The following is a 21,890-nucleotide window of genomic DNA, read 5'->3' on the forward strand; positions in this document are numbered from 1 at the left end:
AAAAAAAAAAGTTCTACACTTTCTTACTAAATTGCACATTAAACCAATATTGTTTATTACTCTACCTTATTGATAAGCATTATATTAATTACTTATTAATATTAAGCATTAAATATCACAGACGAGATCAGCATTAGCTTATAATTAGATTTAAAAATTAAAAAAAAAAAGCATTAGCTTATAACATACTAGAGTACAAAAGCTGACGAGCCATTCTCTTTTTTTGCTCTTTTATTTATGTTGTGTCACCAGTCTTTGTTATCTGTAACGCACATATATTTGGAAGTATTCCTTTTTGATGTTTGAAAAGCACTTTCGTCTTATCACGGACGGTTAGCAAATTACCTTGGAGACTGAATTGGAAATTTATTTATTTTTTTTTTTTTAAGGAAGGAAATTTTCCACTTTCGTCTCTTAATCATAAGCATAGGAAACTATAATGGTCCATTGAATAATAATTGACACACTATTCTTAATGGAATTCGAAGTGTTCCAAATATCTAATGTATATCTAACCGTTATCTTACACGTGCAAAGAATTCCAAGGCACTCACGAAACATACTCCACATTTTAAAGAAAAAAAAAAAAGAGAGAAAAGAAATCAAAATCCATATGGTGAGTACAATAAGTAATTTTATAGGGGGTAAAAATTACTTTACTCATAACACTTTTTTTTTTAACGATAATATCGAATTTAGGTATAGTTTTAAACTATCAACTAACATAGAATTATCTAAAACATAAAAGGGTATAAGAGTACAACGGAATTGATAAATATTTTATGATTAAAAACTGTGTCCTATTAATTCATTTAATACAGGGAAAAATAATAACAGTTTTTGATATTATTTAAGTACTTCATCATGAAATTCACATATTATTTAAGTACATACCTATTTTACTTGTAAATTCATATCAATGATAAGAACTAATAAACTTGATTAATCAATAATTAACTTAAATCGAAACCCTTTAATTATGTTGCAGCCAAGTTTATGAGAGTGAAGACTCCAGTAGCATACAAATGGAGAAAGGTAGTGGAGCTGAGGCACTTGAAGCACGGAATGAACTTTGCTCATGGAGGCACAGGCGTGTTTGACACTTTGGTCTCCGATCCGAACATGACTGCACAGATCAACTCCTTCCAGTGGCTCATTAATGACTCCGTCTACACTCCCCGGGACCTTCAATCCTCGGTTGCCCTAGTCACCGTCGCCGGCAACGACTACTCTTTTTATATCTACCGGAATGGCTCAGCCGAGGTTAGCAACTTCTTTTTAACTCGTAGTTTTCACGTAATTTGCAAAAATGCATGGCATATCTTTTTAAAAATTTTGTATGTTTTTCCTTCCTCTTTTGGAATTGTGTTACACATTGAAGCCAATTTCTTGCTTGGAATTTTGAAATTGCTTAGTAAAATTGCTAAGATTATAAACTTTTTTTGACATTTGGAAAATTTTCAGCGTGTTTGGAACCGTTTTCAAAAACGGTTTTCACGTATTTCGAGAAGCAAAAAATGAAAATAAAAATTAAACGGCGTTTGTTTAGCAAATGTTTTGAAAACGAAAATGAAAATGAAAACAGTAATAATGATTTTTGTGAAGGAATTAGAAAATAGTTAAATGTTATTTTTACATTTCTGTTTTCATTTTTTAATACTTATCAATAATATTATAATATATTAATTAATAAACACAATTTTATTTTTTTATTATACTCAAAATAATTTTTTTAAAAACCAACTAAACGTAATTTCAAAATCGGTGCCAAAATGATTCTCAAAACAATATCATTTTTACTTTTTATTGAAAATAAAAATCATTTTAAAACCAATTCTAAATGCACCTTTTATTTTTTATTTTTTTAAATGAATGAGAGATGATACAAAAGAAACCAACAACATTACTCCAAGCTACGTTGGCACCCTCTTAGAATCTTTATCCCCATACACCAAATACATTAATTAAAATATGATGATAAAATTTTATATATTTATTGTTAGCAAGGTTGTTAATTTAGCCCTAACACGCCACAAGATTAAGCCATTGTGCTTTAACAGTGTCGCAAACCTGCCACGTACCTACATATATGTGTGTGTGTGTATATATATATATATTTGAGAATTTTCATGTGGTCCAATGCAAAATATATTTGCTCGTAAAACACATGGTTTTGTCTATTTCACTTTGCACTATTTGATTGGAACTGATCATCAGCTGTCAATATTGCTGTTCATATTTCTATGAGAAAATAGTACTAGGCTGGCTGTGTTTTATACTATGAAATTGGCTTTTTTTTTTTTTTTTTCCGTTTCCGCACCCAAAAAATTCTCACAATTAAAATCTCTCACGAAATACATAAACACATATGTTTTTGGAATTCGTCCTTAGGTTCTACACTGTAAAATGTAATTTTAAGGGTGTAATATGATATTTATTTTGTATAAGAACAAACTTTAACAAAGGTATAACATTAGTTTACGATAGATAATATTTTGTGTTATACTTTTTCAAAGTCATTGTTATAGAAAAGAAAAATGTAGCATTTTACCACCCATTAACACGTAGGACACTTAAGCTTTCTGCCATACATTTTTATAAAAGTCATCTGATGCACCTGATGATGTTAAAACAACATGGTCCAGCTGAGGAGTATTTCTGTATGTCTGACTTTGTTGGATTCTCACTTTAATTAAATGTTTATATTATCAGTTGAGTCCTGACTCTTCACAATGTGTCGTAATAAGAAGGAGATGGGCCTCCTAGGGTAATGGGTTTGGTATATGTAATTTCTGCCTCGTCCAGAAAAATCTTGTTTTTTTGCTCTCTTTCGATTGCCTTGTTTGTTATAGATACACAATTATACAAATATGCACGTATATATATATGTGTGTCTATATATATATATATATATATATATATCAGCTGAACAAATGAAGACGGCAAAACAGCCGAACACACATTGGGCATCTTTGTTCAAAGATCAAAGGGCCCATGCCTGGGGCCCAGACTTTGATATGCCATCAGCACTCTCATAAAAGAAAATGATGGCTACGTCTTGTATAAATCCCCTTCTGTTTTGAGAATATCTGATTTATATTCATGATTGTGTTTCACACATTCTCATCCGTTATATATCATGCCACAAGGTTTTTTGTTCTTTTTTTTTTTTTTTTTGTAATTTTGTGGCATTGTATTTTCTTAAAAGTATTTTGACTAGAGAACAGGCACTATATTATACTATATACAAGACCTTTTACTATTCTTTGAACATTGTCTAGTCGTTTTTGTTCCTCAATTTTTAAAATATTTTGTTTGTGTCTCCTCACTTTTATTTTTACCGTTTTGTCCTCAACTTCTTATTCTTTTATTGTTTTTTGTTTGGGCATTTTGGTCATTTCTGTCGAAGAAGCTTTGTTAACCTTTTTCTTTCCTTTTTGCCCTTTTTTTATTACTCATTTAGTGTGAATTGAAGTGAGAAAGTATACTTTGAATAATGCATTTTTAACCAAAATTACGTAATTTTAGTTGAAAGTGTACAACTTTCTCCTTTTTTTAGTCTTTTATTTTATGTTGTTTTTACTTTTCATCCTAAAACTTATTCATTTTTTTTAGTCCTTTTAACTTTTTATTTTTTTTTCTTTTTGTCCTAAAATTTTATTTTCATTTTCATTTTGGTTCCTTTTGCCTTAAAATTTATTTATTTTCCCCTTTTAGTTTTTTATTGACAATGTTTCTTTGCTTCTTGCCCTAAAATTTTTTTTACCCTAAAGTTATTTATTTCTTCATTTTAGTCCTATTTTATTTTTTTATTTTTTTTTACTTTTTGTCCTGAAAATTTTCTATTTTTTTTGTTCCTTTTGCCCTAAAACTTATTTATTTCTTCATTTTAGTCATTTTTTGACCTCTTTTTTTTATTTTTTACTTGAAACTTTTTTTTTTTTTCGTTTTGGCTCCTTTTGCCTTAAAACTTATTTATTTCTCAATTTTATCCTTTTTTGACTCTTTTTTTTTAAATGTTTATATGTAATTTTTTCCTACAGTGGAGTTCAACTAGTATTATGCTATATTAAGTAACGTCACATTCCAATAACATCAGAGAGACAATTTCGTAGTTTTTAGTCCCAATCAATCCATGTCATGCATCTACCAATTGAGATTTTGTGAAAGAAAACTGCACAAGAAATCATTGAGGGGTTGAAAATCTCACAAACCATCTAATTAGAAGAAAAATTGTCTCAAGTTTATTTTAAAAGAAAAAACTACAATATTTTTGGCAATGAATAGAGCTCTTGCATTTATACATGGTATGGATCAGTATATCACGCATATATTTTTAAAAGTTTAAGGTTGGGAGATTTGAAATCTACGCCTTAAGGTGTAGTCAGATTTGAATTTAACGACATGTCATGTCTATATATAATTGTTTTTTTTTATAGTGATTAGTAGTTAAATTTGTGTGTTTTAATTTAATTTTTCAGGGCTGGCAACCATTCATTACATCAGTGGTGAACCAACTATATGTGAACTTGAAGCGAATCCATGATTTGGGAGTGAAGAAAATAGCAGTGACAGCCCTTGAACCCTTGGGATGCCTCCCTCGGAGCACCGCCGTGACCTCATTCCGGCAATGCAATGGGACCCAGAACTCGTTCGTCGGCCTCCACAACCTCTTGTTGCAGCAAGCTGTGGCCAAGCTTAACAATGAAAATAAGGATGCTCCTTTCCTCATCCTTGACCTCTATGACTCATTCATGACTGTCTTCAAGAACAAAGGCAACCAACCAGGTGATTATAATTATTTAACCTTCAGCTTAATTTGTTTCATAAGTGTTGTCATGACTGATGTCCTCGAAAAATACTATTAATAGAAAGTGGACCCACCTATGATCTTTATGTTACGAAATTCATCTTCTATTGTTGGGTATTATTCAACATCACCGGTGTCCTATAGCATTATTCAGTGTTCCAATTCTAATAGTACTAATTAGCATAATTAATAGTGTCGAATTTAGCATTTTTTAATAATCATACATACATACATACATATGTGTGTATATATATATATATATATATATTCTCAATATATATGCCTAGTTGCCATCAATATTTTGCTATACTAACACTTTTTTTAATTTTTTTGGCATGATATATTTTTGCTCATCAGGAAGCATAAAGTTTGAGAATCCCTTGAAGCCATGTTGTGTTGGAACAAGCGCAGAGTATTCATGTGGAAGTGTAGATGAGAATGGGGCAAAGATGTATAGCATTTGTGAAGATCCTCAATCTGCTTTCTTTTGGGACAATGTCCATCCCACCCAGCAGGGTTGGGAAGCTGTCAATTCAGCTTTGGAAGCCACTTTTCACCAGTTAGTTTACTAGTCACTCGGTGTGGTTTTTTTTCTTTTAACTTTTTTTTTTCGTGTACTTTTTTTTTTGGTTTATGTTAATTAATTTCTCAAGTCAATACAAACATCGTTCTTAATTGTTTATTAATTTGTTTTGGGTTTTTAACCTTTTGTAACATATGGTTGGTTGATGTATTTTGGGGTTCCCGTAGAGTTGTGTGCAAGATCTAATAAGTTGTTGGATCTATAGCTAGTATGATTGCAATCTATATTCTTTTTAAGATAAAAGGCAAATATCATATTTTGAAAACGATTTTTAATTAAGTAAATAGTATATATTTAGAGGATTGAGGTTAACAGCATACTTACTAGTAGATATTAATTTACTTAGAGTAAATATGCAATATTTTCTTGTAAATATAAATATTTACGCCGGCCATTTATTAATAAATATTGTATTTACCGTAAATATGTTATTTATTTTGATCATTTAAAAAATATACTACTTACTTAAAAATCATTTAAAATATATTATTTACCATCATTACTGGCGTTGTCTTCAAAAAAAAAGAAGACAAAACAAAAAAAATCCAAAAACAAAAGGTATTAAATGGCTGACATGCATGTATTGCATGATGATTCCACGAAGAGGAGACAGAGACACACATTTATCCCACTTTGATGTTTAAGGCCCAAATTAAATCTTTGCTTCTTACGTTTTTCTGTATTATTGGGGGTATATATATGAACTAGACAACTAGAGGGGTATCAGTTTGAAAGCTATAGGGCAATGTGTGGCTAGAAGTTTACATCGAGCTGATTTATATATAACACGTATCTTATCGAGAAAATTATTTCATTTCTGTAGGCAAGGATCGAGGCAACTGATGATTTTAATTACATAAATAACAATAAATGATTAAATAATATAAAAGTTCAAAATAATGAAAAGATATTGTAATTATAGTTTACACTTTGTTATGCATTTATTCACCAAACAAATATTTTGTTAGTTATATTTTTTTACTTCATATTCTATAATATGATTCAATATTTAGAGACAAGTAATATAGATAGCATCTCAAACCATCCCCAATAGAAATACTAATGCTAATTATATATTTAAGATCAAAAATTTAATATGGTATAGTTTTTTTTCTTTTTTGCATGATATATTTTTGCCCCCAAAACTTTGATCTCTTTGTCACTTTGCCTCTCGAATTTTACAAATTAGTTTGCGCACCCTCTGAACTTTGAAACGTTATTCACTTTGCCCCTTCTATTTATTTGACTAACGTATTTGATGACATAGTAATTATTGGAGGGGTAGTTTAATGAATTATTTACATAAATGCTCCATGAAGTATGTATCATATTTCAAAATGCTCCATGATCTATCAAAACACATTAAAATATCTCTAATATATGAACAAGATAATAAAATAACAGTTTTACTAATGTGACATGCCGTTAAAAATTAATTAGACATTAAATTCTAATTGAATCAATAAAAGTGATTAAATATTGAAAAATATAACAAAAAATAAATATAAAGATGCCCCACTTCAAAAAATTCAAAAATTAAATAAATGAATTTTTTTTTCAAAAATCAAAATCCAAAAGGAAAGAAGATTTTTTTTTTTTTGTTGAAAAACCATATTCGTTTTTAGTTCTTAAAGTGCATATGAAAACACATTTTTTTTGTATAAACATGAATTTTTTTAATTTTGTATTGTCTTTTGGGTTTTTTAATTTTTTTTTTAAAATTAGTTAATATAGCATACCACTAAAAATTCAAAAAATACAAAAGACAAGTAACAAATATAAAAAAAAGGGATAAAAAAACCTTCTTCCTCTTCAAACATCGAAAAACTTTATTCCTCAAAATTTTGTTTTAATTTGCACTTTGAGGGCTGCAGAGGATGAAGGTTTTTCAATTTTTTTTTTGTTCTTTTCTTTTAGATTTTTTATATTGAAACAAATTATTTAATTTTTAAATATTTTTGAAGTGAAGAATTTTTATATTTTAATCTCTTTTAATGATTTAATTAGAATTTAATGTCTAATTAATTTTTAATAACATGCCACATCAGTAAAATTGTTATTTTATTATGTTTTTTTTAAAGATTAGAGCATTTTGATGTGTTTTGATAGATTGTGAGACATTTTGAAATATGATACATACTTCAACAGGCATTTATATAAATAATTCATTAAACTACCCCTCTAATAATTGTCACGTCATCAAATCCGTTAGTCAAATAAACAGAAAGGACAAAGTGATAACGTTTCAAAGTTCACGGGGTGCGCAGATTAATTTTCAAAGTTCGGGAGATAATTTGACAAAAAGACCAAAATTCCTGAGGTAAAAATAAAATTTATCTAAAAAACTATATTAAGATATATTTTTTAATTCCATACCAAAAAAAAAAAAAAAAAAAAAAAGATCTCCAATACAAGTTTACCCTTTATAAAATTGTTTCCTGATTGTTACTGGACCAATATGATCCATTGCTGTCGAAACCCCCCACCCAACTTTTTTGCATGTGCTATCCATTTTTATTTACTTTTTAAGTTTTGATCATTAGCGACCAAGGAAGCAGCACACTCATGACGTCTGATAAGGCTAATTCATGAAAGAGGTATGTGTACGGACATTAATGTCTTTTTGTATAGCTGTTGTTAAATGAAAATGATCTAGCCAGTTTGGAATTATAAGGGTAGCTCCAAGCCAAACAACCTAGAATATTATTGGACCTTTACAACTCGGAAAATGCTGTTCACTAATGACTTTGTGCCATTTTTAGTGGCCATAAATTAAAATAGATAGTAACTCTCAAAACAAAAAACAAAAGAAAAAAAAAAAGAAAGAAAAAAAGAAAGTGGCACAAAATAAAACAAAACCAAAGATTTCGGTATAATGACGTCGTCACATTGCTCAACACATACAACGTGCTGTCATACATTTTTCATACCAGATCACCGGAAACACAGCTACTATATATATATATATATATGAGTGTGGTTTTAATAGTTGTTTTAATATTTATTAATGGATATTGTTGACAGCTGAATTTCGTCAACAGAAATATGCCGGGTTACCCACTGGTATCCCGTTGGGTTACCAGCTGGAAATTAACTATATATTTAAAATTATGCTATGAAGTGTCTGTTGAATTTTTTGGTAGCACGAGAATAATGCTTGAATGAGAGGACACACGGAATTTATAATGGTTCACTCTGTTAATGAAGAGCTACATCCACTTGTGTATTGTATTTCCCTTGGGCTCTTTTTGGATTACATAAAATCAGCTCTCTATTCTCTGATTACATATGAGAAAATAGCCAAATTCTTCCCTTCGTGTATGGGGCTTTGCGCTTTTTATAGCTCAAGGTTCCTTCGTGGGCGGTTCTCCTTTGTAGGTAGAAGTACTCGAGTAACCTACCTTTCTAGGCCCAGACCGTAGCCCACTAATCACCTTTTGAACTGTTCACTCAGCCAATTAGTCTTCCATTACGGCCCTGTGGATTCCTGTAATCCTTCACTGCCCACTGTAGGGCGGTTTAGGGGATTGCAATTAATGCCTGTACTGCAGACATCTCCCATCCTTAGACGCAACTTGTGATGTCAGGCTCCTTTTTGAAGAGTATTCCCCTCATCGTCTGCGTTGCGTAGACCTCATGTCCTTCCTGGCAGTCGACCCTTTCCAAACATAGGAATTTTGTTGCCATAAGATCGACGGCACGACTGGTCAACGGTATGCCGAGTCGATGCCCTAAGTCAGGCCTTCTTTGCAGCGTAGAGGGGAAGCGAGCTCCAAGCGTCGAGGGTTGTCGCCTTTTGAGGAAAAGTAGGGCCACGTGTCACGCTGTCGCTGTTCCACATGTCGCTCATATTTTCCCACACAACAGATATCATTATTTAAATCATAAGATATTTAATCTGACGATTATAATAAATTAGATAATTAATCAAATATTAATGATAATTAATCAAATAAAATTTTTATCTTATAAAAAAATGTAACTATTTAAAATCGTCCATATACAATTACCACCATTCAACAAGTCCGGTGATATATATGTATATATATATATATATATATATACACACACACACACATGTATATATGTATGAAAAGGTTACAAGCACAAAAGCTTTAGGTTGAAATGTTCACGTGGTTAAAAATGGATATTAATGCAGATATGATATGTCCAAGTCAAAAAGAAGTCATATATTCTGTTCAAGAAAAAGATGAGCCACAAATGGTGCGATCGTCGTCATGTAAATGGAAAACTTAAAAGAAAGTTCGTCTGATAAGATTAGAAAAAGTAAATTATCAGTAATTTTTTATTTTTGAGTTGGTAAATTTGTATCAAAATTTATTTATTTATATATTTTTTTTAATTTAATGTGATTTTAATTAGATTCAACAATCAAAAAATACTACCAATAAAAAAAAAAAAAACCTACCGTAGAAAATTCTAACTTAAAAATGTATATAATCTTTTTAAGACCTTCTCAAATAGACCAATCTACGGATAGAGTCTATTGATAGTTCATTTTCTTTTTCAGTCTTAACAGATAAACTTCCATCTTTTTAATGAAATAGATACCACTGAAAGTGGTCGATATACGGCTAATTGTGTGAAACATATATTTATTTATTTATAATTTCACAATTTACGAGTGCTCAACTCAAATCTCTTGGGAATGGCATTATAAAACACGATTAATTACAACTTGCTAGCAAGTTTTTAACTGGAGCGAATTCTAGAATCCTATCTTTCATGTAGGTCTAGTCAATCATTCGGTTGATCTGTTTCGCATAAAATATTGAGTTTTTAAGATTAAAAAAAAATATACTATCAATAATTTTCTATTTTTAACCGTTAAATTTGTATAAAAAATTTATTCTAATATTTTTTTTTAATTTAACTATATGTAACGGTTATAAATTGAACTCTATCAGCAAAGAGGCTCTACTCGAAAAACTCTCCTCCACTTGATAATAATTTGGTGCCTTGGATTTGGAATCTTCTATATTGGATACTTGTTTTTTCCAATCTTAGAATTTTTTCACCTTTTGCGTGATTATGCGTGGCCACTCTTGGTGCTTCAGTCTCCCTATGTTGAAATAGAGTACACACATATATATTATATGTATATATGTTTGCCACTACTAGTTCCACCATGCCCACAAATTCAATTCAAACAGTTTAATTGAATTGAAAATCAATTTCATTTGCAATATCACGTAGATGCCCTATTATCTCGATAGTTATATATATATATATATATATATATAAGAATGTGGAGCTTGAGGGACGAAATAGCATAGAGAGTACTCATGTTTCAGCTTGAACATGAGTCATTGACCTATCTTTTCCTTTTCTTTCTAAGAAAAATAGTCGCATGATAATTAATATGTCATATCTAGGATACGCAAAATTATGGGATCACTCTATATATATAGTTATAAACTTTTAGATTTCATAAGATTTCCTCTTATATAGAAGAGGTGATTTTTTTTTTTCAACAGTCAAATCGATATAATAAATTATCAATTTTGTATGATTTTTTACTTTAAAGACTTTCTCTAGTAGAACATCATTATTGATATCTAACCTTTAAATCTCATTAAAATAACATTATGGAGACATATAGTTTCTAAATAAATCTAACAGTTGAGAGTAGAGATTACCGGTAGTTCAACTTTTATGGTTTTACCAAATAAATTTCTTTTATTTTAATGTAGTTCTATTCATATTATTCTTTTTTCTCTCCACACCCCCTCAAATTAAAAGTTTATTATTACAAAAAGACTTTTAAATAAAGTGACAAAAAAGTACAATAGATTTAGTTGTTGAATTAAATTTTATTACGAAAGGAAACTAATAGAAAGTCTTTTTTTTTCCTCAGTGCCGCTCCACATATTATATTCCAAAATAATTCTATTTCAAAAATCTATATCAAAACGTTAATTTTCACCTTTTAATGACTAATCCAAAAAATTACATAGAGGTATGTTCAATTTTCTTTATTATTTGTTGTATGTTTTTTTTTTTTTTACTTTTTCTTTTTCATTTTGTATTCATATTTGTTTGCTAATCAATTTTTTAAGCAAATAGTTTCACCTTTTTCTTCCTTTTTTTTTTATAATGTCATATTACGAGATTTTCTCCTTGATTTCTTTATAGCTGCTTATGCTCATGAGGTAGTAAATTTGTGTCATTTAATTTTTTAAAAAGATGTAATACTAAATTTTTCTAAATTCCATTCACAGTTAATGAAATTCCCTTTATAACTTAGAAAAAAAAAAAAAAAAAAAAACCTCTCAATGCTTAAAGTTTCAACAAAAAAATAAAAAATATATATAAATAAAAGATGATATTAAAGTAATAAATTATGTGGAGTGTGTAGTTAGAAGAATGGTGTAGAGAGGAAAGAAATGGGTGGAGAGAGAAAAAAGAGGTATAAATAAAAATCACCATTTATAATTTTGTGAAAATAAGTTAGGAGTAATTTGGAATAATAAGACTGTGTAAAAAGAAAATTTAATAATTTAAAAATTATGTAGAGTGTATAATTATAAAGGGATGTGGAGAATAAAAGTGATGATGTAAATAGAACCACTCTTAATTTGATGGGTGTGTTTGGAATTGATCCCGTTTTTATTTTTCACTTTTTTGTGAAAGAATAAATGAAAACATTTTCAAAATGACGTTTGGCGTTATAAAAATAAAAAATGAAAACGAAAATATTTTTTAAGTTTAGTGTAAAATGAGAGAGAAATGAAAAACGACTTTTAGTCATTTTTTATTTTTTGTTTTCGTTTTCTCCTCTCTCTAGCAAAGAGAGAGAGAGACATTAATGAGTTTTTTTTATACTAAAAATAATATCTAATAAAACTACCAAGCACATTTTCAAAAATGATTTCTGTTTAAGATTGAAAACATTTTCATTTTCATTTTCATATAAAAAATAAAATCATTTTAAAACGAATTCCAAACGCGCCGAATGTGTTTTGACTAAATTCAATAGTTAAAAACATGCATAACTGGTGTGAGGTTCTACAGTTGAAGTTTTTTTATTTATTTAAGTTGTACTTCATTCCTTTTAGAATTTTCCAACTGAGATGTGACATTTTCTGAGAGCTTTTTACTGTAGCAAAAAAAGTTAGACGTGACATTTTTTGAGAGATTTTTACTGTAGAAACCTAGAACTGAAAACTCGAATCGGTGAAATAAACGAGGCCATAGTCTCTTGTTTAGGATTACAATACATCATAATTTTGGACTGTGTGAAATATCTTACATTTCTCAAATATTAATTAGACTTCATAAAAACTAACCATTAAATTAGGGTTAAAAAATATCTTATCCATTAAATATTCTTCTACCTTAGGACTTTGTTTTTCGGTAATATAAGCTTCAGTTAAATGTAGTCAAAATGTACATCAAAATATAAATTTTTGCAGAATAGACAGTTTTAATACATATCTATTAATTTAAAATAGACCTGACGGTAATTTATTTGTCCAACAGAACTTAATCTTGAACTTAATTATATCCTTAATATTAAAATTAGCGAATGACTTCTGATTTTTATTACAGAGATTCACGACCCAATCAAATGCAAAATGTTTTAAGTGTTTTTAACAGCAAGTAGGAGAACATTTTACATTAATGTAATTATTCTTATAAAAATTTCAGTTACTATGCATTGAGACTTTATCATTTCTATAGAATTTCAGAAATCATTTGTTAATTTCACTATCAGGACCAAAACGTCCAAACAACAAAATTTAACGACTAATTTATTAAACACAATGCTTATAATTCAAAAATTAACCATGCTTATTATTATTATTATTATTTTTTTGTAGTGATTCAAATCGGTTGTTTGATCATTTATCCACTGAAATATCAAACTTATAACTATGTATGTGCACATATATAAGATCTACCACAATTATATCCATTAGTTGGAATTTTTTTGGCGTTTCCTCTTTTTTGAGAATTTTGGTGTTATCTACTTATTAATCTTCAGATCTATATTACTTTTTTAATTTGATTTGACTTTTGACCAAATTTAATACAGATCCTACAACTATAAGTAGGGAACACCACTACTTCTAAAAAAGAAAAAACACTAGAAAAAGTATCCTAGTTTTTACAGTTTCACTCATATAATCTTAGGCCTCGTTCACTTCGTGGATTCGAGTTTTCAATTCGAGCTGAGATGTGGTATTTTCTTAGAGTTTTTCACTGTAGCAGAAAAAGTTAGATGTGACATTTTCTGAGAACTTTTTACTGTAGAAATCTAGAATTGAAAATTCAAATCAGTAAAATGAACGATGCCTTAACATCACATCAAGATGCAAGGAGTAAATGTGGTAGCACACAAGAGTCAATATCTAGGCCCTGTTCATTTCGCTGATTCGAGTTTAGAATTCGAGTTTTGCTACAGTAAAAAGTTCTCAGAAACAGTCACATCTAATTTTTTTACTACAGTAAAAAACTCTCACACAATATTACATCTCAATTCAAATTAAAAACTCAAATTAATAAACCGAACTGCCCCTAGTTGATCCACACAATATTACATCTCAATTTAAATTAAAAACTCAAATTAATAAACCGAACTGCCCCTAATTGATCCCCTGTACCGTTAAAATGTTGTTTTGATTTGAAATATGCACCAAACCGACCTAAAGGCTAAACATATGTATAAGCGGCTTTATAAATCAAAGACGTGACATTTTTGTCAAAAGAAAAAAAAAAAAAAGTTAAGATGTGACAAAAGCCGTACGTCAGTTTATTACCCACTTGAACAGTGTCTATTACCCACCTGAACAGTGTCTTCCACAAAGTGATGCCGAAATGGGACCAGCATCTAGATCAGATGCATTATTGCCGGGGTTCAGATTTTTCCCGTTTGAGAAATAACGCTTTTTTCCTTAAACGGTTTTAAGGATTTTTGATTGAGTAATTATAAGGAAAAGAAAAAGATCTATCATTTTTTTCCAACAAAAAAAAAAAAAAGTTTCTCTGGTATTTTTTTTAGAACATCAGTGTTTTTAATTTATCAACTGTCAAATTTATATTACTTTTTAATTTATTTTAATTTTTGACCAACGGATTCGACAACTGATAAGTAGATAACATCAATAGTCTTAAAAAAGAGAGAACACCAGAAAAATTCTCAAAAAAACAAAAGAAAAAAAGAATCTACCGAATGATAAAATTTTCAACTTTCTACTTTTTTTTTTTTTTTAATCCAACCTGATTTGATAATTAAAACTGTTTCATATTAGTGGAATTTGTTTTATGTATATATTTCATCGGCAAATTCTAGTTAACTAAGATTGGACTTGCAACCCTAAATATGAAATTAAGAGGCTCTCTTGGTCCATCTCCTTGACTATTCTGATATTTTTTCCAAGGATTTTTTTCTTTTTTCAGACATGTAGTAAAATTTTACTGGTCATGTTGAAATATAACAAAAATTTTAAACCATCTTACAAATAATGAAAATATATATTATTAAAATAATGATCGCTTAATTTTATAACATAAATGTGAATACCATTATAATAATTACGATGCAGGATTTACTATTTCTTAATATTTCAAAAAAAAAATGTTCATTTCTATTCCATTCTCATAAATTTAGTATGCAGTGTAATTTTTTTTTAATTTCTTTCTCCAATAATTGAGGCCCTAATTATAACGAAGTTCTTTTCGTTCTAATTAGCTAAGTCTGTAATTGTTACGTGAGGTTAAAATTCACAGGATGCTCATCAAAGAAGCTGATCAAATTTTCATTTGATAGATTCATGGTACACAGAAATTCTAGCCAAATTGATCTGTTTGTTTAAATTAAACGCCGCAGAGCACTTAATTAGTTGTGTTTTACGAATTTCAGCATCATATATAGTGTTACATCTATTTGATTATCAAAAAATGTAAGAATGACTATCAAACAAAATAAAATTAATAAAATGACATTTTTTATTTTTTATAAAAAATGACCGCCCGATCATTTTTTATAAAAAGTAATTATTTACAAATGAAAATTTTTGAAAAATTATTTTATTAATAAAACTTTCCTCTTGAATCATTTTTATAAAAGAATCTCTGTTTATATTGTGTATTGTGAACTCCTACGAATTTCAGCTAAATGTTCTTTTCTTTTCTCTTTTCTTTCTAGTTTTAGTTTTATGAAAAGTTATTAGCTTCTTTCGTTTATGTTGTCTAATCCAGCTATCTTGTCAATAATAATTATAACAATAATAATAAAATAATAATAATAATTCTTTCTCCTATAATCTTTATGAATATCTGACATCTGTCCCCTCCACTCAGAAACACAATATGCAAAGTTTTATTTTATTTTTATTTTTTTGCAAATAGAGAAATTTGCCATCGTGCGCATACGAAAGCTAGAATACGTATTGGCCCTCGTTTATTTGAACAATTTGAATTGTTGTTTATGATTCAAATTTTAATTTATGATTCAAATTGGTATTTAGAAGAGAAAAATTTAAGGATAATTCAAACAATAACAATAGTTTAAGAATAATTCAAATTATTAATTTTAAAATTAATCTTATGCTTAAATTCTAATAATCTGAATGGCTGTCAACAGTTTAATAGTTTAATATTCTATTTTTTTCTCTTTTCAATTTTAATCTTAAAAATGATATAACATTTTCGTTTTAATTCCGATTGAGATAATTTTTTTAATGTGTTTATAATGAAGAGAGGAACAAATCATCACCTATATTGTATATTTTTTAATGTCATTTATAATGAGGTTTTATAAGATTTGTTACAAAACTCTAATAACAGTTTTCAATACTTTATTCAAACACAGTTTGAATTTTATTCTCAATTTAAATTACAATTTATTTGCATATCAAAACAACAGTTTGAATCACTACAGTTCAGATTCTAAATTCTAACAAAAAAAGTTCAAATCTTCACAATTTAAGTTGTTGAACCAAACAAGCCCCTAGTGATTTCATCAATCCACAAATTAAGAAAATGGGTTATTCAACATTAATGGCACATTTTCCAACCTAAGGAAATAATTAATGGGATAATATTGCAAGATCCAGTAAAAGTATTTGGACATATGATCAAAGTAGTTACCCGCCTTATAACTCAAACACCTCACAAATAAGAAGAATTTACTCTGCCGATAGGATACTGAACCATTAAGGCCTCATTTAGAGCATATATTCTAGTAATTTTGATTCGTTAGTATGAATTTTGTGAGGGAGGAAATTTTTTAATTTAAGTATTTTGTGAGATAAAAAACACTGTAGTAGAACTTAAATCATGCTTCAAATATATTTATCAAACAAACCCTGAATCTAAGTGTGATATTCTGTTAATTAACATATACTTTTTTATTTTAAATTATTGCAATTTGATCTGACAATTAAAATCTGTATCTAAATTGATCTTACAGTTAAACTTGTGTCCCAACAAATAATGACAAACTAAAACTGTTAGTTTAGTAAATTTCATATTTAAGTAATACAAAAATGATTCCCTAGATTGACTCTTTTATCCTTTCAATATTATTTTTTCACTATATAGTATATTTATCTATGTACACCAATTATTGTGCAATTAGCTTGAATGAGAAGAAAAATTATTTTACACCTACAACTAACTAGCAAAACGGCAATTAAGTAGCAAGGTACTAATTATTAACATCATCATATATCATTACTAGGAATTATAAAATATGAAGATGAAAACGATTACAAGAAGTCGGTAATTGCAAGAATAAATAGAGTATATATGGACAAAACGACAGACAACCAATTAATTTAATTAAGCCAAAATCAAGAGTTGCTATAAGACCTAATTAAGAGAGCTTGAGATAACGACTATGCAACCTGCTCCTATATATCTAGTTACAGCAAGAAAAATTAACCCATTTCACACGAAAAAAAAAAAAAAAAAAAAAAAAAGGACACAAATATCTATATATAATACCTATATTTCAAAGTTATTATATAATGCCATATCTACTTGTTTTCTGACTTTAATTCTGATCTATTTTCATACACATGAGACTAAAACCCTACAGGTAATTAGAAGATCTCTGTTGAACAAGACCATTTTTCTATAACTTTTTTAGGGGAGTGAACAAGAGCAATTCGGTTCCACGTATAAGAATACCCTAGTGAAATCAAATCATGCATAAATCAGACAATCATGAAAGATTGAACTTGATTATGTTTTTTTTTTAATTTTATTTTAGATTATTTTAACAAATTCTAGTATATATGATGATCAGGAAAAAAAAGTACATAGTGTTTATATCCCATGTACGTACCATTTATCTATGTACATGCTTCAATATATAAATACTAGCTAATATATGTATGTGTATGTGTGCGTGTATATATAATAAATTATCAGCAAATACAATGCATGCGTATATACATATGTATGTATGGATATATACATATATATATATATATTTATACATGTATGTATGTATATTATGCGTGGCCTCCATTTATGCACGTTTTAATGAAGCTAATTTGTCAAATTGATACTTTGGTTGCAACTGCTGCAATAAAGTACAGAGGAGGACATGCCTGTCGTCCTGTCAACAAAAAAATAAGAATCCTGCTGGCATTTCACTATTTCTTACGCATGCAAACGTCAGCGACGTTCAATTTGGGCAAACCACAATCTGACTGTCCGTGGTCCGTTTAATTATTCAAATTTTTAATTTAAATTAAGATATATTTTTATATGAGAGTTTTTTATTATAATAAAAAAATTAAATTTGATTATTTTTAAAAAAATTTTATTATAATAAAATTTAAGTCGGTGAAATAAACGAAACTCTAGTTATACCCCAACATGAAGCCAGTATAATTAATGTTACGACTTGTTAGAAAAAATAATTCTATTAGAAATCAATAAAAAAGCAAAAGAAAAAAAAAAGAACAATGAGAGAAAATTAGGGTAGGGACGTATGAGAACAATACAATATATTACCCTACACAGGGTATGGTAGGATACAATTTGAACCCTCACATTTATATCGATATCAGTTTTCATTATTGAGTTGTTTATTTATTTATTATTATTATTTTTGAAAATATGTGATATTAGTAATGTTTAAATCTGAAGGTTTAAAAGGGTCTCCTAGCTACTAGGACTAGTTTGTAAGGTATTTAATCCCGAGAAAACAAAACAAATTTACTTTTTTTTTTCTTTTTCTTGAATATGTTCAAAATCTTTGTTGACGCCTAAGTATATGCGTGTGTGAAGGCGAAGACTAATATAAATATAAAACCAGAGAGGAGTTTTTGTTTTGTTTTCCTTTCTTTGAAAGAAGGACAGTCATGTTTTTCTAGGCTACACCGACATTACAGATCATTAGGAGAGTTTCAATTACGTGTATTACTATTCCTTAGAATACCTCCAAAACGAATAGAAATTTAGAAAAGGAGTTAAAAAAGAGATTTATATATTCTTCACGTTACTGATTATTACAAGGGAGAAGAGATATTAATATTAGAATGACATATATTTATTGCTCTATAACGAAAGGATAATGTGGGCAAGTACTATATATATTATTGTTATTTGTCAATTCAATTAATACGCGTCATTAGATAATTGATTAATCGTTAATATTTCATTGAAAAATGATCACGTTATTTAGAAAAGTAGTATTAGTGTCTTCATTAAACATGATAGGGCAGGCCGTGAGAAATTATTATATATTAATTAGTCACTTAATAAACTTTCAATAAAAGACTTCCCTCAGACAAAGAGGTGCATTGCCTTTCGTTTTCTTTCTTTTCTATTATAATTATTTTGGTGGGGAAGGACTTTAATTAGGTGTCTCCTTGAAACTTGAAAGGAAAACTCCATTTTTCCACTCCAAAAAAGTTGTTCCTATAAATGTTATAGTTTCTTTGTGAATTTATTTTTCTTTTTTAAGTAAATGTTGTTGAATCTAATCTTTCTCATTCTGCTTTGGAGGCCAAAACTATATATTATATGTATTTCATATATATATATATATATATATATATTTATGAAATACATATAATATATATATATATATTTGGCCTCCAAGACAATATCATATGAGTTTGGTACGGATAAAGAATAAAAGCACGTGGGTTAATATCTTGATTAATCAAGTTACACACTTACATATAATGTAATGATAACGTCCAAGAAGATGCCCTTTAGTAAACTCACTAATGTGTATGTACGGTGCCTTATATCGCACGGGTTCTTCACGATCTTATTTTATTTCAATTTTAATATTCTTATCATTTTCTTTCTAGCTAGGTGGAAACAGAGAAAGCCACTAAACCAACGACTGTTTCGAAAAAAAAAAAAAAAAAAAAAAAAAAAAAAAAAAAAAAAGGAACTTTATCATGGTATAATGTTTTATAACATCAGATTTTCATATTATTAATTCATTTATATACATATTTTTCTATTGTATATATGATTGTGAGGTGATGTTTTAACATTTAGAAACACGTAAATGATCTCAATACGAATTTTTGTAATTGAAGCGCCTAAGAAAATAATAATAATAACAATTATAAGCTTACATTACAATCCAATATATAATAGCTTCAAATATGCCCTCTTGTCTCTCCCTCACTCGCTCTCCTCTCTAATCAATCCTTATTATTATTTTGTTACTTCTCACTTTCCTTTCCTTATCTTTCTTTCTATCCCTAATGACGGAGCTCCAAACTTCTTGGTTCTCGCTCTCGTTCATTCTGGTGTGTTCTTTCCTTTTATTTTCGCGAATATTTCGCGCGTTGCGGCAGAGATACCTCTGGTGCAACTGCGAAATTTGCCATGTTTATCTCACCTCAAGCTGGACCAAACAGTTCGCAAATCTTTGCGACTGGTACTCGCACCTCTTGAGTAAGTCTCCGACCAAGACGATCCACATCCACGTCCTCGGGAACATCGTCACGGCCAATCCCAATAACGTGGAGTACATGCTGAAAACGAGGTTCGACAATTTCCCTAAAGGGAAACCTTTCTCGGCGATCCTCGGCGACTTTCTCGGTCACGGAATATTCAACGTCGACGGCGATTCGTGGCGGTTTCAGAGGAAAATGGCCCGCTTGGAGCTCGACAGGTACTCCATAAGGTCGTTCGCGTTCGAGATTGTGAATAACGAGATTGAGAGTCGTCTCATCCCTCTCTTGTCGTCGTTTTCCGCGGGGAAATCGGTGTCCGGATTCGATGGAAACGGCGGCGTTTTAGACCTCCAGGACGTGTTCAGGCGATTCTCGTTCGACAGCATATGCAGATTCTCGTTTGGTCTCGACCCGATGTGCTTGGAGATGTCCGTCCCGTTGTCGGAGTTCGCCGTGTCGTTCGACTTGGCCTCGCGGCTGTCGGCGGAGCGGGCGATGACGGCGTCGCCGCTGGTGTGGAAGGTGAAGAGGCTGTTGAATTTAGGGAGTGAGAAGCAGTTGAAAGTGGCGATAAACGTAGTAAACATGCTGGCTAAGGAGGTGATCAGGCAAAAAAGGAAGATGGGTTTTTCTAACCACATGGATCTCTTGTCCCGTTTCATGAGAACCGTAAACGACGAGTCGTATTTGAGGGACATCGTCGTTAGCTTCCTGTTGGCCGGGCGTGACACTATTGCATCGGCTCTGACAAGCTTCTTCTGGCTGGTGGTGAACCACCCGGACGTCGAGGCGGCAATTTGTGCCGAAGCCGACAGAGTAATCGGCCCGAATCGGAACCTTAAAAACTTCGAACAAGTGCAGAAGCTTCACTACCTGAAAGCTGCGATTTATGAGAGCATGAGGCTTTACCCTCCTATACAGTTCGACTCCAAATTCTGCCTATACGACGACGTTTTGCCCGACGGAACGGTCGTCAAGAGGGGGACTAGGGTTACCTACCACCCTTACGCCATGGGGCGTTTGGAGGAGATTTGGGGGTCGGATTTTATGGAGTTCAAGCCCGAGAGATGGTTGCGAAACGACGGAGTTTTTAGACAGGAGAATCCGTTTAAGTATCCGGTTTTCCAAGCCGGGCTTAGGGTCTGTTTGGGCAAAGAAATGGCCATGGTTGAGCTCAAGAGCGTGGCTCTCGCCCTGCTCCGCCGCTTCGAGATCAAGCTCGCTACACCACCGTCGCAGCGACACACACAGCCACGGTTCTCGCCGGGGCTCACGGCCACTTTCAGTGGCGGGGGGCCCCGCCTTTCGGTGGCGGGCTTCCGGCGTTGGTGAAAGAAAGAAGGAAAATCTAAGGAGTAGTCATATCGTATTTTTAGTATATTATACGTATAAGATTCAATTTCCGCGTCTAATACCAACCAATTGGGTTTTTTTCTCGGTGCATGTTTATGCGCAGTTAAGGATTCCAATTATCTATCCAAGTTGCAAGAAGGGGCACTGGTTTATGAGGAAAGTGACATGGCCTAGCTAAAATGTGAGTATAAAACGTGACCTAAATTTTGCATCACACATACACATTATATTGTTTGTT

The 21,890-nt window shown here is 30.3% G+C and overlaps 2 protein-coding genes across 2 annotated transcripts; both read left to right on the forward strand.

Annotated features, from left to right (window-relative positions):
• Window positions 1-978: 978 nt before the first annotated feature.
• Window positions 979-5,593, forward strand: LOC21384566 (GDSL esterase/lipase At5g03610; the record flags this gene model as incomplete). The annotated part of the gene is made up of 3 exons (XM_010099337.2): window positions 979-1,263; window positions 4,482-4,788; window positions 5,168-5,593. Coding segments are annotated over 3 exons (807 nt in total), but the record flags the coding sequence as incomplete, so codon positions are not given.
• A 14,417-nt stretch (window positions 5,594-20,010) lies between these two features.
• On the forward strand, window positions 20,011-21,631 carry LOC21384567 (cytochrome P450 94C1). Its single transcript, XM_010099338.2, has one exon. It carries the CDS (start codon window positions 20,105-20,107, stop codon window positions 21,629-21,631), a length of 1,527 nt encoding a protein of 508 aa, XP_010097640.1. The 5' UTR covers window positions 20,011-20,104.
• The last annotated feature ends 259 nt before the right edge of the window (window positions 21,632-21,890 follow it).

Source organism: Morus notabilis, unplaced genomic scaffold, assembly GCF_000414095.1.
Source record: "Morus notabilis unplaced genomic scaffold, ASM41409v2 Scaffold588, whole genome shotgun sequence".
NCBI lineage: Eukaryota > Viridiplantae > Streptophyta > Magnoliopsida > Rosales > Moraceae > Morus > Morus notabilis.

Bases quoted from the DNA above. Each gene is read 5' to 3' on its own strand.
- LOC21384567 (XM_010099338.2), top strand. From the start codon at position 20,105: ATGACGGAGCTCCAAACTTCTTGGTTCTCGCTCTCGTTCATTCTGGTG.